The sequence below is a fragment of the Hesperophylax consimilis genome, chromosome 21, assembly GCF_061612785.1.
Source record: "Hesperophylax consimilis isolate HC1 chromosome 21, BYU_Hcon_1.0, whole genome shotgun sequence".
NCBI lineage: Eukaryota > Metazoa > Arthropoda > Insecta > Trichoptera > Limnephilidae > Hesperophylax > Hesperophylax consimilis.
In genome coordinates this window covers 28,662,378-28,678,608 of record NC_142856.1, presented here as the reverse complement: position 1 = coordinate 28,678,608, position 16,231 = coordinate 28,662,378, and the positions used below count along the sequence as shown (strand labels likewise).

At 32.6% G+C, this 16,231-nt stretch overlaps 1 protein-coding gene across 1 annotated transcript in view; it reads left to right on the top strand.

Moving 5' to 3' along the window:
• LOC149413825 (neuropeptides capa receptor-like) overlaps window positions 1-16,231 on the top strand; it is a 335,462-nt gene that overhangs the window by 247,610 nt on the left and 71,621 nt on the right. The window contains exon 4 of the mRNA XM_089644473.1: window positions 3,387-3,635. Within this exon, the coding sequence (XP_089500599.1) occupies window positions 3,387-3,635 (249 nt within the window). The remainder of the gene's footprint in view (window positions 1-3,386; window positions 3,636-16,231) is intronic.

The following is a 16,231-nucleotide window of genomic DNA, read 5'->3' as shown; positions in this document are numbered from 1 at the left end:
GGGTATGTTGTGAGGCTGAATGTGGAAGGGAAGGAGATGGGAAATAGGAAGGTGGGGAAGTACCTTGTTATTCAGATCTGGCCACCAAACACGGCTAAAGCCATTTGGTTCAATGAGCTCAAATTCATTTTCAAAATATAAACAGATTAGTTGTAGGTCTCTAACATTTGCCACAGTTGTAAAAATGTAAGTCATTTTAAATCACTAATTTTAAACCAGTAGTTAAAGTTTTAGTCTTAGTCCGAAGTCACTTAGCCTTAGATTTAAGTAAGTAGTTATAATTATAAATCTAAGTGTAAGCCAATTATATTAATTCTATTATATTTTTATTTGTAGAGCGCACTTGCAATGATTTTTTTACAAAAAGGGCGCCATATAAATTACATATATGTATATATATTTTTTTTAACATAAAATTATATAAATTGTCGTTTTTAAAATTGCAACTGAGGCGCCACGAATTCATACAAAGCGGTAAAGTACGTAGGTACCTATTACATAATTTTATTTCCAAAAAAAATATTTTAATTCTTTATTTGAAATGGGCACTTCTTTTATTAATTTCTAAGAGTTAATCTTGACAAGTGAAGTCAGATTTTGTGATTTTTCAAAAGTTGGGGAAAAACCTAATTTGATTGTGGTATACAGTACTTGTCGTCTATTTTTCGTTATAAACAATAAGTAGGCATAAGAAAGAAAAAGGATGTATGCAATATGGGTATTAAATTTCACATGCACCAAAGGTTTACTGTATTGCAAACAGGCTTTACAACGCTGTTCTATTTTTATAATAACAACAATCTTACTACTCCTTGTACTGTAGCTATTTACTCATGTTATTATGCTGTGTAGGTATTCCACTTATACAACTTTCTGTGATAATGTAATCAACTCCCTTACAGAACTTTCCATGATTATAAAACCAAATGCAAAATCTACTACTCACTACGCTGTAACTACATACTACCTTTTTATACTCTTGTTATTAGTTTGAATAAATAATTTTGGCAGAGAAAATATTAATGAAACTTCAAGTTTCTTCGTAGATGGTTACGGAGTTTTGCTTGAAATCCAATGGGTTTTTTCCGCACGAGTTCAAACCCTGTCATCGGCTAAACGATTTAACTAAAAATATTAACTATTTTAAATGAATCTTTAAATAAATACTGATTTCTCAACAAATACTTTATTTAGACCTAAAACGCTTATAATCAGGAAAGAGTGTGAAGTACAATTAGGAGACTGTCATACTCCCAAAATCTCTTTGTTGGTAGAAACCTAATTGCTTAACGAATTTACTTTGTTTTGTTTTTTCTCTCTGCTTTTCTATCCCCTGTATTTATAATCGAGCATAAACTATTTTTACCAATGTATTAGTGGGTACCTTCTTCTAAATTCCTATCTTGGCTCTGTGCTTATGTGTATATCCCTGTCTATTTGATTTTTTTGTTTATTCTTGTTTGTTCTACTTAACCTCCCTTTTTCTATTTGTGGACTGTTTCGTATGTGAAACTTAAAAACACTTTACGATATTGCTTACACACTCTATAACTCTCTTCCAGATAAATTAAGACTTTAAAAGAATATATTATATAAAAAATTTAACAAACGAAAATAAGTAAACCTGATAAGGTACAATAATCAATAATCACAAAATATTTTAATTATATCTTGTATATAACATATTGTACTGTGTGTAAATTTAAATGAATAAACATATAAATAAATAAAATAAATAAATAAAGTAATTCTTGTCCTGTTGTACTTTGTTTATTTTCTTTCTCTTTCCTTTTCTATCCCCTGTAATTGAGCATAATCTATTTTTACCAATGTATTAATGTGTAATTACCTTCTTCTAAATTCCTACTTAGCTCTGTGCTAATGTGTCTGTTTCCTTTTTTTCTTCTTATTTGTTCCACTTTACCTCCCTTTTTCTATTCGTGTACTGTTTTGTATGTGAAACACATAACTATGCTACTTTTCTATTTTTGTACTGTTTCCTATGTGAAACTTACAATTCTGATATCAAAATACCAATCTAAAATTGTTACTTTTAACTCCAATCTATGTATTTTACGTTCTTCTTGTCCTACAATGAGTTTTGTAACTCATCGGGATTGCTCTAGCAAAATATAAAACTAATAAAAAAGTAATAGCTCACATCGCTTCTGAACTAGATTGACTGAACCTGTAATTTAGAGACATCAGTATACAATAATACCTACAGACGTCTCTTGGATGACATTATAAATATCGATAGTGTTATCGATGCCACCTAGCTTTACTTATCGCACTAACCTTTATGCAATTTACCGCAAGGTTATGGAGAGAGCGTGGAAAAATTTCAAACTCTTTCTTGGCAGGAACTTTGTACTTCATACATATTATTACCGGTATACATTGGACTCTGTGCAAAAACGGGCGGTCCGTTTGATAGATTCCCCAATCTTAACAAACGGACTGCAATCTTTAGAGCACAGGCGTCAGGTAGGTATGCTGTCCTTGTTCTATCGGTATTACAATGGAAGATGCTCTGAGGAACTAGCGTCATTGATCCCTTCGGCAACGGTGCGTAGTCGGGATACACGCCAAACGTGCGCCCAACATTTGTACACAGTTGACATTTGTCACATGAGAACGGGTCGCTTCTACGATTCGTTCTTAAGTTCAACAGCTCGGCTGTGGAACGAACTGCCGGCTTCTGTGTTTCCTCCCTCCTACAACATGGCACTCTTCAAGACCCATGTTCACTCCTTCCTCTCCACAAAAAGACCCTCCACGCAGCATCCCCAAAGATGACATAGGCCCTGAGGGAAATTATTTTCTTCAGGGCCTCCTTTGTGGAATTAATATTAAAAAAAAATAAAAAAATACATTGGACACCCGAAGTATAAAATGTGAAGAATCTTGTAATTATGTTTAAAGGTAGACTGACGTTTTTCGTGCTCATATTGAGATGACTTGTTAATTAAGAATTCTGAGCTTTATTCTACGCATTGCAAGAAATTAATGAAATTAGAGATTGTAGCCTACTCGGGTAAACTATTCCCTCATATTGGAGAGAGTTCAAAAGAAATTTCTGAGACTTATCTACCTGATGGAGTAAATTAACTACCTGTGATTCTTTCCTACCGGTTATAGTTTGAGTTTTATCTACATGCGCATTGCCACACATTTCTTTAAACTTATTCGTGGATGGTTTGAAAACTCTGATATCATGGCGAGCAATAATTTGCACGCCCTTGAAAAGAATCAATTCGGATGTAGACATATTTAGTACCAATAAAGCTGCCTTTACGGCAAACTTTGTAGCTACTAGTGTTAATGATATTTAATATCGACCTTAATTGAACTGATACTAATTCCGTTATTTCCTTTTATTTCAGACTCCAACAATAAATCGTTCGAATCCGCCTTTTGCGCCATGCTATCGCAGCCCTACGGTTTGCCAATCTGGGAAGTTTCCAGTGTGGTGTTCTTCATCCTGCCCGCACTGGTGATCCTCGTGCTGTATTGCCGAATGGGCTTACGGATCCGAGCCAGGTCGCGGCACCATCTTGGCAAGGGCGTCAAAGGCTCTGTGCACGGGGAGACGAGGCAGACGCAGTCCAGGAAGGCCATCATTAGAATGCTTGGTAAGCAACTAATATAACATCATTAATTATTTTTTGTGAAAGTTCGAGCTACGTATCGTAGATGATGGCTCTAGTACTGTTGAGTTTTTTGAGTTCTCCAAGAGGTACTGGGGAAGGGCGTGGGAAAAAGTGTGGGGAAGGAAGTGGAGAATGGTGTCGAGAAGGGAGTGGGGAAGGGAGTGAAGTATTAAGTGAGGAAAGTAGTGGGGGAGGGAGTGGAGAAGAGAGTAAGGAAAGGAGTATGGAAGAGAGTTGGGAAAGGAGTGGGGAAGGAAGTTGATAAGGGAGGGGAAGGAAGTGAAGAATGGAGTGAAGAAGGGAGTGGGAAGGGAGTGGAGAAGGGAGTGGGGAAGCGATTGGGGAAGAGAGTTGGGAAGGGAATGGAAAATGGAGTGAGAAAGGAAGGAGATCTATCAGAAGATTTTTGGGATTTACCTGAGTAAGTAAAGAACCTGAAGAAATTTATTTTGAACGGTGGAAATTTGATAGATTTAAAATAAGACATTAAATTTATGGTCTGACGTATTTTTTCACCTAGAAGCAGCGAGGAAATTTAATGCGTCAAAGTGTAGTAAAGACGCATTATTGTTGAACATATGAGTCCCTGTTGTAAATTTACGGTTGCGGGGAAGTTTGGGCAATAATTTATGACGAAGAGTTTCGCACATCCAAATATGGTGTTTATTGTTTCCCTCGGCACACGCTTTTTTGGCTCATGTTGGAGTATTAAATAAAACCACTTAAGTTTGTGCGAACTATAATTAATTGAGTTAAATACCAAACCGATATAGAAAAGAAAAAAAATATTTTAGGTAGGTGGATTGAATAGCCGCCTAAAGAAACTTGGAATTGGAAATTTTTGCATCCTACGTGCTTTAAAAATGTTAAAATCTTGTTAAAAAAATCACCATGAATGCCATTGTCATCGACTTGGATGATTGCAGACAGTTAAAAAAATAAAATTAGTAAAATCCGAAGAAACTTTATATAAATAAATACAAACTGTAGAAACTTTGTGTAAATAAATAAAAACTGTAGAAACGTTATATAAATAAATAAAAGAATGGAAAATTTATATAAATACAGTAAATAGCTAGACATAGACCACATCTGGTGTAATATACATTTGAATGAAATAAAAAATATTAAATCTACTGTGTGGAAAACTAATATAACTGATCACTACGCGTGTCTTATACTACATGATACAAATAGAAAACTAAATACAAAACCCAAATTAAATCTTCCATATTCTCAAATAGACTACAAATTATTAGAAAAATCACTAAAAACTGAAAAATGGGAAGAAATTTTAATAAATAAATGCGCCAACCAAAGTGCATTACTGTTTGAAAACACTTTAAATAAACACGTTTTAGAATCAACAAAAAAAAAACAAATCGTCCCCAACTCAAAAACAAGAAAAATTAAACCTTGGATTACTCTAGGATTAATAAAAGCCACTAGGAAAAAAAAATAAACTTTATAAAATAACACAAAGGCCACTAGTTAACAATAAAATTGTATTATACTATAAAAAGTATAAAAATATACTAACTACACTAATAAGGAAAACGAAAAACGACTACTACTCAAAAATTATAACAGAAGCTAAAGACAATAATAAAAAAATATGGTCAACAATAAATGAAATAATAAATAAAAAGAAAAAATATAAGCACATATCAGAAATCTCAGATGGGGAAATAATATATAACGTACAAAATGACACAAAAAAATGTTGTAATATTTTAAATAACTATTTTAATAACGTGGGAAAAAACCTAGCAAAATCCATAAATAAGACCAATATATCTAATCCACAACAAATAACACAATGTCAAATTAATAAATTTCACCCAGTCACAGAAATCGACATTGACAGAACTATTTCGAAACTAAAAGGAGATTCTGCCCCCGGCTTTGATAACATAGATACTAAAACAATAAAATCGATGAAAGAATACTTAATTCACCCCATAACACATATAATAAACCTAAGTCTAGCAAATGGCAAATTTCCCAATAACTATAAAAGAGCAATTATAACCCCCATTTATAAAACAGACTGTCGTAAAGATCCACAAAATTATCGCCCGATTTCACTTCTCTCGAATATATCAAAAATATATGAAAAAATTGTAAAAAAACAAATTTGGACATTCTTAGAAGAAAATAAAATAATTAATTAAAACCAATTCGGATTCAAAAAAAATACAAGTACTCACGACGCGATAGCAAAAATAACCAACTATTTATATACGGCCCTAGATTCCGATAAAAAATGTCTTGGCATATTTATAGACCTCAAAAAAGCTTTCGACAGCATATCACATAAAAAATTAATAAGTAAATTAAAATCAGTAGGGATTAGTGGAAAAGTCTTAGCATGGATAACTAGTTATTTATATAAAAGACCTCAACAAGTAAAATTACTCAATCAAGTCAGCGATTCAAAATATAGCGACTTTTCAATACCCCAAGGCACGGTTTTGGGACCATTGTTATTTATTATATATGTCAATGATATATTCAATATTTCCAAATATGGAGACATTGTCTCTTACGCTGACGATACAGTCCTACTACTAAAAGCAAACACCTGGTCAGAACTAAATAACATGGCAAATACAGATATCAATGAACTAAAATTATGGTTTGATGAAAACCTGTTGACTTTAAACTCTAAAAAAACTTATTATTTACCATTTTTCATTAAAAAACAAGAAACACCTAAAGAAATAAACATAATTATCCACTCTGTGAAAAATACAGAAAACCACAAATGCAATATGTTATGCACAAACATAGAAAGCAAGACCCATATTAAGTACCTAGGCATAACAATAGACCAGCGTTTAAAATGGTCCCCACATATAAATATTCTGAACAACAGAATAAGGAAACTAACATATATATTTAGATGTTTAAGAGATATTTTAAACGAAAAATTACTTAGAACCACATACTTCGCATTCTGTCAATCAATTATACAATACGGCATTATAGGCTGGGGCGGTACATATAAAAATCAAACTCAAACAATTTACATATCACAAAAACTAATAATAAAAACCATATTAAAAAAACCCTATTCATATTCGTCCGAACTTTTATTCAAACAATTTAAGGTCAGAAAATTAAGTGCATTATACTTCTACCATGCAACATTACAAATTTATAAAAACTATATTCAAAATAAAATTGCACCCTTTAAAAATAACAGAAATCTTAGACAAACGTCAATACTTCCTTCTCCTAAATGTAAAAAAACAATAGGACAGTTCAACCATGAATATCTCGGAGTTAAATTTTTTAACTCATTACCAGAAAAAATTAGAAACATGAATGCAAATATAAACGAATTCAAAAGCCACCTTAAAAAGTATTCCGAACAGTTGAACTGAATCGTACCAAATATAAACAAATATAACAACACCCCCATACACACAAGCCCTGCTTATTTATGGGGGTACATCGAATACTTATATTATGTAATTAATAACCTACTATATTGTGTAATTATATTATGTAATTGTTATATTATGTAATTCGTGTATCTTTTTTTACTAATAAAAAAAAACTAAAAAAAAAAAAAAAAAAAAAAAAGCTTGATTTCACATTCATTTCCCACGGTGCTTTCTGGTAAAAATTTGTTTCGCTGTGATGATTTACCGACAATGCGCTTTCGTCAAAGTTGTTGTATTGTAGTTTATTTGTCATTTATTCATAATTATTTTCATAATATTAATTATTCAACAGTACTCATATAGTTTCAGATTTGTATCAAGTTGTGATAAGCTGGCAAGCATTGACAGTTGTTGTTTTTTTTGTTGGACAAAAATTGTTTAAAAGCTAAAACGGATATAGATTTGGACGACGTATAACGGGTACCGGGTAGGTTTAAATATCAAGAAAGATATAGCATTAATAAATGGGACAGATAGGCAATTACAATATATTTTATTTTTTGTATTTTTCCTTATTGTAAGGCTCTATAATTGTTTCGTGTCGTTTCCAGTGGCGGCTCGTGACTTTTGGGTTACTAGAGTGCTAATATTACAAAAATGGCATTATTGATATTGTTGTAGCTGAAAACATTTTTTTTTTTCAAAAAAAGATTTTTGTTTGAAGATTTTCAGGAAATCCGTGCGATGCACGGCTAAACTGGAACTTCCTGAAAATTTTAAAAAAAAAAAATTAATTTTTGAAAAAAAAAATCGTTTTCAGCTACAACTATATCAGAAATGTCATTTGTAATAAAATTATCAGTCTCGTATACCCGAAATTTATGAGCTGCCACTGACTGGTTTCACAATTGGTTAAAAAAATGTATTTACTGCACGTTTTAGAGTGGAAGATACTCTCAGTATTGCCCTGGTGTGAGATCACTATTCGTAATTGAAACGTTGCTTGAAATGGCTTTAGCCATGTTTTGTGACCAGATCTGAAGAGCGAGGTACTTCCCCATCTTCCTCCTTCCCTTTCCCACTACCTTCAACCTTGTCAGCCTCACAACATTAGTATGCTTGTGTAGTTGGGACTCTTGTGCGGAGTTTGCATAAAAAATCAGATTGATACAAGATACAAATTTTATTTTAAAATATAAATATCTACAAACCTTTTTAAATTGCGAAGCTCGTAAAAAATGGCAGAGAAAAATGTAAGATAACTAGCTTTTAATAAAAAAGTTTCTTCACGAGAATATTCAGAGAGTAACCAAAAAATGTAACATTTGAATTTCAGTTAAACCACACCATCTTTTCTGCAATTTCTAGAATTTCATTAGCAGTAAATTTTCTATTTTCAAATAGTCAACCTTTTCGCTTAGTTTTTTTTAGTGTTTGAAAATACCCAGAAGAATGCATTTTCATTTGGAACAAACTGAAATAACGCGGGGATTTGAAGAGATACTCCTTTCAATTGTGAAAATATTTGGTATTATTTTGTGATTTTCTGGTCGGGAACTTTTAACAATGGTTTTGACAAAACACAAAACGAAAGGAACTAGAAACCGCTCTCCAAATATTTCATTTATCCTCTTCACAATACGATTGCGGTGAATGTAGTGTTCGATGGAAGGGCTTAAGGGTAAACGTAAAGTCAGTTATAATCAATGCATTCATAGATGGCGTTGATTTAATAATCATTTTACTAAAATAAACTTTTGCAAGTAATTTTAGCAAGCGCCCATATACACGCAATGGGAATATGAATCAATAGTTTTGCCCGTATAAATATTAGATTTTTTCAAGAAAGGCAAACAAATACAATATTGAATTGAATCATCGAGCATTATGTAAGCATGAAACTTACCACCATAACAGACCATGGGAAGGGTCAGTTATATAATTATTATTTTTGAAAAGTAGGCGCCCGTATTGTAGGCGCTTGTCGTTCAAGTGTGACTTTGTGGGCGTGAAGCGCTTCACTAGTATGATATAATTTTCTCGGGCGTACGAGGGTAGCATTAATAAATTGGAACGTATGTATATAGGGACGTACCATCATCAAAATTAAACCAGTTATCCCGAGCATCGACACGAATGGATTGAAGGAGGTACCTATCTACTTTCTACGTGATTGATTCACTTGATAGTACTATCAAGAAAGTCGCAGACTAGAATTTTTTTAAATATTGAAGACAATATTAGTGATTTTTAAACGAAAATCTGAAACAGAAAAATCAAAAAAGGAAACGGTCACATCTGGTCCCAGATGTGACCGTTTCCTTTTCTGATTTTTCTGTTTCAGATTTTCGTTTAAAAATCACTAATATTGTCTTCAATATTTAAATATTACAATTTGAGGTTTTACTTAATAAAGTTATTCCGAAAAACTTAATAGAATTTTTTTATTATTATTTATTATTCATCAAAGTGTATATATTCTTGGTATACCTTATATTGTTGGTAATAGGCATTCAAATCGCTGGTAATGACAAGCGGAGTCTAGAATCGTTCGATTTGAAGCAAAAAAGTGGTTTTTATGTATTTTGTGAATAATTTTACAAGGAAGCAAAAAATTTAATCAAATGAAACTGTCACAAATAATCTTAGCTATAATACTCTATTTTTAAAAAATTGTTTCCTTTACGCGCTCATACATTTCTATTGAAAAAAGTTTTTTTTAATAGTTTATATTTATATTTTTTATTTAGTAATTTATTAATTTATTTGTATTCTACTCAAGCGAAGCAATATTTTAACCTTCAATTTATCTAAGCATATTTTTTGATAGTCATAATGTACACCAATTTGTTATAAAGATTAATCAAAATAGTGATTTAGCATTAAGCTTCGCCATCGCTCTACAAGTAAAATTAACAATGTATGTATGTGAGTGTAATAGGATACATGGATAACTATATAAAATTCAAATACTAATACTATGATTAACATCAAATGCAAAAAATAACACTCGACCTTGCAAACCAGTAAAACTGAAAACAGGAAAATAATTTATTTTTGTTTTATTAGAGAGAAGAATTAAAATTATATCAGCCTTTATCACATTTTTAACACGGTACTTACATTTAAATTCACCGATTGAAACTTTTTTGTGAATTCTCTATAAAACTAAAAAATTGTGGAATAATATAAACTTGACAACTACGTTTGACTACTATGGTTTTAGCTATAGGTAGTTGACAGGAAGAAAAATGTCAAATACAATAAAACTGCGAATCAAACAACCAGGCTAAGCAATTGAACGATTTTTTTAAATAATTAAATTTATTTAAAATCATTTCACAGACCTTTCAGAGTCATGAAAAAGGTTGGGGAGGGTTTGAATAGAGGGTCCCTTCTGGCCCTTACAGGAGTTCCGGGGAGGTGGTGGGGTTCTACAATACACAACGGCAAGGAACCGGTCGTATATCTTAAGGTCCCCGCGGACTGCCACCGAAACTTCTATTCCAAATTTATGTTCACACTTATTTTGCGCCTAGGAACATTGCCGGTCGGGGTGTCACCATGTTATGTTGACTAATAACTCTAGATAACAAAACACATCAAAATGTGTACCGCAGAAGAGTAACAACTGACTGACGTATTTTTTGGGTAAGAGGCTAATAGAGGTGAGAGGGAAAGGAGATGATGAAATTTATATTGAGTTTGGTTACTGTTTAATTTTTTAAAAGATAAGTTTTAATAGTTCTGGATACAGTCGCCATCTATGGATTGTTTGAATAGTTGATTATTAGAAATGGTGTGAATCTGTGCTAACATTTTTAGAGCTCTAATATGTCGATATGCAGTTGCCTTTTTTTTCATTGTGTATATCAACAATATGTCAATGGATTAGTATTTTTAATCTATAAAGGGCCTGTTCCCAGTAAAAAAGTGTTCTTTCCTTCAGAAATTTATTACAGTAAACAGTGTTTAGCAGTTTTAGTTTTACAAGGGTCGGGCCCGTTATCAATAAATTGTCATTGTCAACGTAGATATTATAAAAAGCATGTTTTGTGATACAAAATAAAAAGTTGAAATACGACAAAAGTGTTTCCAGTAAAGTCCAAAAACCAGAAAAATATATAAGATCTCCTTTATCTCACTTTTAGAAATTACCTCCTCCTCCTCTGACTCCTTGAAACCAATTTCTTGCATAACATCCGTATGTTGCTGTGACTGTAACTCTTGTATCTCCTCAGTCGTCAGTTCCTGGGTGTGCTTCTCGACGAGTTCGTTCACGTCTTTCTCTTCCACCTCTAGACCCATGGATTTCCCCAGAGACACAATCTCCTCCTCTACTGACATACAGGATTCCAATTCTTCGTAGATCCTTTCAGCTACAGCTTCAGGCCACAGCTTTTTCCATGCAAAGGTCAAGGTCCTCGTTGTAACACCCAGCCAGGCCTGATCGATAATTTTTAGGCAAATCGCGATATTAAAGTGGTCCTTCCAGAACTCTCGAAGGGTGAGGTTTGTGTTCTCCGTCACTTCAAAGCAGCGCCGAAACAGATGCTTGGTGTATAGCTTCTTAAAATTAGAAATCACCTGCTGATCTATGGGCTGCAGGATAGGAGTGGTGTTGGGTGGTAGGTAGAGAACCTTTATAAATTTGAAATCCTCGAGGATGTCATCTTCGAGGTTTGGTGGATGAGCAGGGGCATTGTCGAGGATGAGAAGGGCTTACACGGGGTAGGTTTTTTTCCTGTAGATATTTCTTAACAGAAGGGCCGAAAACCAGGTTTACCCACTAACTAACTGATTCACTGGCCGTGGTGGGCGTGGCCGCGCACGCGCGCTACCGACCGACCTGCTAAACCGAACTCGTATCTCGAATTTCACTCGTAACTCAAAGCAAAAAATCACTTGCTCTCCGGCTCGTATCTCGAAAAACTCGTATGTTGGGGCACTCGTATGTCGAGGTACCACTGTACCTACAAAATTATGTCGTTTTTTAACAAATGTTGAAATCTCATTCATAACTCTTACGAAATTAAAACAAGGCAAAAGCTTTCGAAATCTAAGAGCATTATCTTTAGAAAAGTTCAGCGTATGAAACCAGAGTAGCTTCATCGTGCCGAGACAAAACTCAATACAAAACATCGCGAACTTTATAAATCTTTTAGAACAGAATTATTATCATTAAAATTGAAACGGCCTTTGTCGCTATAACAGCAGATACGTTTAACTTTGCGCAAACTTTCATACAAATTATAATAATAATTAATATCGTTATTAAAGTGAGCTCTTGTAAAATGGCTTCCTATTTTCAACCACTGTACAAAATTTTGCTTAAGTGTGGCTTATAAGTTTTCTGTGGAAGAGTCAAGCTTTTACGCAAATAGTTCTTACGATCTCTTCAAATAAATGGGAAATTTATTAAGTTTCCGAATAATCAACGCTTTTGGGATTTTCAAACTTAAAATCAAAACGTTATAGAAATAATTTTCCATGAGAATTTTCTATAGGAGAATTATTATACTTTCTTAATATGTCTGCGTAGATTCTGTTAGAACCTAATAATTAATTGCACGTTTTGTTATATCTTTCGCCTTGACAGTATCTCTGTCTCTAGTTGTTTACCGCTGCGCGAGGTCTAACTTTTTTTGTTATAAAACATCTATTTTCAAATGTATTTTAAGGCTAATACAAAAAATTAAAAAATGATGTTAACCGAGCCAAATCCTGAATGAATAAGATCGGCATTAATTGCGTACATTAAATTAATTGAGGGAATAGAAACAGGACCTTACCATTAAAACTTTTACGAGGCTAGTAACGAAATGCGTAAAAAATTGTAAAACCTAGTTCAAGATACTGCATTACACGAATGCACCACAAGGTTGTCGCGTCAGTCGCACACAAGGGTACATAAAGTGATGTTCGAATGCCTTTTAGAATAGTTTATTTCTTTTCTGGTCAACGGTCCTTTAGATTTTTTTCCCCAAAAAGTGGATTTAGATTGTAAAATTGCTTTCAATGACTCTAGCAGAAACTCTCATGGTATATTTAAAAATCGATTTACATCAACTGCCAAGGCTGAGGAGAAAATCTGAAATATTTTCGAAAAAAAAACTTTTCGCTTTATTGCTTTCTCTAGAGCCAAATGCGACTCCTCGATAAAGTTTATAAGCCTCAAAAATGTTTTCAAAAGTTTCAAGTTCACTTTTATTAAAATACCAGAGGCAGGTTGAGTTTAGAAGAGAATCCTTTAAGGTGCATTTATTGAAAACAAAGAGAACCTTGAATCTTGAAATCACTACATGGTCGAGGAATACTATTTCTCTTTTTACCTTAAGGATTCACTTTTCACAGTCGATATTCAATTTATTTGTTCTAGTACTTCTTTGTTTCTTAACCTTGTGCTTTCTGGAAAGATAAATACGTGCGACAAAATTGAATACGGTTATATTTTTTATCTTATAACAATAACATTACAATATATGAAGTATATAGAAACAACAATATATAAAGTAGATAGAATTGTACAATAAGATTACAATAAATAAAGTATATACAATACAACAATAACATTACAATATATAAATTATTTAGAAAACAACAATAATATTTAATAAAATAAAATACTTTTTTGTTTTAAAACCACGATATTTATTAATTTAAGAACCGACCGGTTCCGCTTTACTTAAGCATCATCAGGGTACAAATTAATACTAAACAAGAAGTACATAATGTGTGTATATATATAACAAAATATAGAGGGAGACAACATGATACAAATATAAGCAACACAAAGACGGTCATAAAATACATTAACATAAGTGCACAAGTAATGGAAAAACCGCTAGATAATTATGTAGACTAATGGGTTATATCAATAAATCGGGAGAAACAAAGCATCAACTGGCATGGTGGTAAGGAGGGAAGGAGAACTGGGATTTTTTTATGGGTTTATTGGAAACAGACCTAATATTGGACTACTTGATATGTCTAATTGATTATTAAGTATCTGACTTTTGGTTTTTACAGCTTTTTCAATTTCTAGTGCCTCTAAGTTGTTTAGTCTGTTACCATGCCCGTTTTTATGTAAGATGTTAGCACCGGTGCTATGACAGAATGTATGATCTTTATCGATCAAATGATTTGCGAATTCGGAAAATCCGTTATTATTGAGGCAACGAAGATGCTCCTTTATCCTAATATTAACATTACGTGATGTCTTACCGATATAGAAAGCCGAACAATTATTGCAATTTAATTTATAAATCCCCGAATGACTGAATTTGTCTTCCTTATATTTGGAATTAATTAGAAATTTACCTATATTGTTATTAGTATAAAAGGCCGGTTTGACTTCAGAAGGAAGGTTTTTTACACTTAAAGTAGAAAAGTGATTAATAAATAAAATTCGCCGCCATTGATAATTAATATTATTATCATTGATTTGAGGACAAGGACTAGCAAAGAGGAAGCGATTAATGGCTATTTGTTTTAGCTTTTTATTTAAGATTAAATCTATAAAATCTGATTCATAGCCATTATTTACTGCTATGTTTTTAATTAGTTTTAGTTCACTATCAAAATTACTATCGGACATTGGAATTGTGACTAAACGATGGACCATTGAATGGAATGCGGAGTGCTTATGTGAAATAGGGTGATTAGAGGTGCTGTGTATGACAACGTCAGTATAGGAGGGTTTACGAAAAATGTTAAAATTAATTCTGTTATTAACGATCGATAAGGTAAGGTCTAAAAAGTTTAAGGTTGAATTTATGCCTATTTCTAATGTGAATTTAATCTTATTATGAAAAGAGTTTATAAGTTTGAGGAAGGAATTCAGTTGACGCTTAGTCCCTGTCCATATACACAAAACATCATCAACGTATCTTTTCCAGTACAATACATTTTTAATAAGATGTGAGGTACTAGATAAAATTTTATTTTCTAAGTTATCCATGAATATATCAGCAATCAGAGGACTGGTAGGGCTCCCCATAGCTAGGCCGTCACGTTGCTGATATATAACATTATTAAAATTGAAAATAATTTTGATTCAGGCATATATTAAACAAGGAAGTTAAATCTTTTATAAAATCTATAGAGAGATCGGAACTATTTAATAAATCAGAAATTAAACATTTACTCTCTTCTATGGGAACATTGGGGAACAAATTTACAACGTCAAAAGAAATTAGTGTAGAATTACTAGGGAGAATCATATCTTTCAATTCTTCTACTAATGAAAAAGAATTTTTAAGGGTATGTTTAGGTGAAAAAACATTGGTATTTTGAAACACATTAGTAATAACGGATGATATTTTAAAATTTGGGGCGTTACAACATGAAACTACTGGCCTGACGGGGCAATTATTCTTGTGTATTTTAAGGAACCCATATAATTTAGGAGTTTTGGGATTTTTAGTTAAAAATTTAACTTTGTGATATGATTCATCTTTGAATATTTTAGTTTTACATGCTTGAAGTGTTTGTTTCACATTTTCTTGGAACTTATATTGGTTGGGTCTTTCGCAAGTATTGCGAAATTGTCACTGTCAATGAAGTCCGCCACTTTAGAATTCTCTTGGCTACTTCTCACTTTAGAAGACTCTTGGCTAGTCCTTGTCCTCAAATCAATGATAATAATATTAATTATCAATGGCGGCGAATTTTATTTATTAATCACTTTTCTACCTTAAGTGTAAAAAACCTTCCTTCTGAAGTCAAACCGGCCTTTTATACTAATAACAATATAGGTAAATTTCTAATTAATTCTAAAGATAAGGACGATAAATTCAGTCATTCGGGGATTTATAAATTAAATTGCAATAATTGTTCGGCTTTCTATATCGGTAAGACATCACGTAATGTTAATATTAGGATAAAGGAGCATCTTCGTTGCCTCAATAATAACGGATTTTCCGAATTCGCAAATCATTTGATCGATAAAGATCATACATTCTGTCATAGCACCGGTGCTAACATCTTACATAAAAACGGGCATGGTAACAGACTAAACAACTTAGAGGCACTAGAAATTAAAAAAGCTGTAAAAACCAAAAGTCAGATACTTAATAATCAATTAGACATATCAAGTAGTCCAATATTAGGTCTGTTTCCAATAAACCCATAAAAAAATCCCAGTTCTCCTTCCCTCCTTACCACCATGCCAGTTGATGCTTTGTT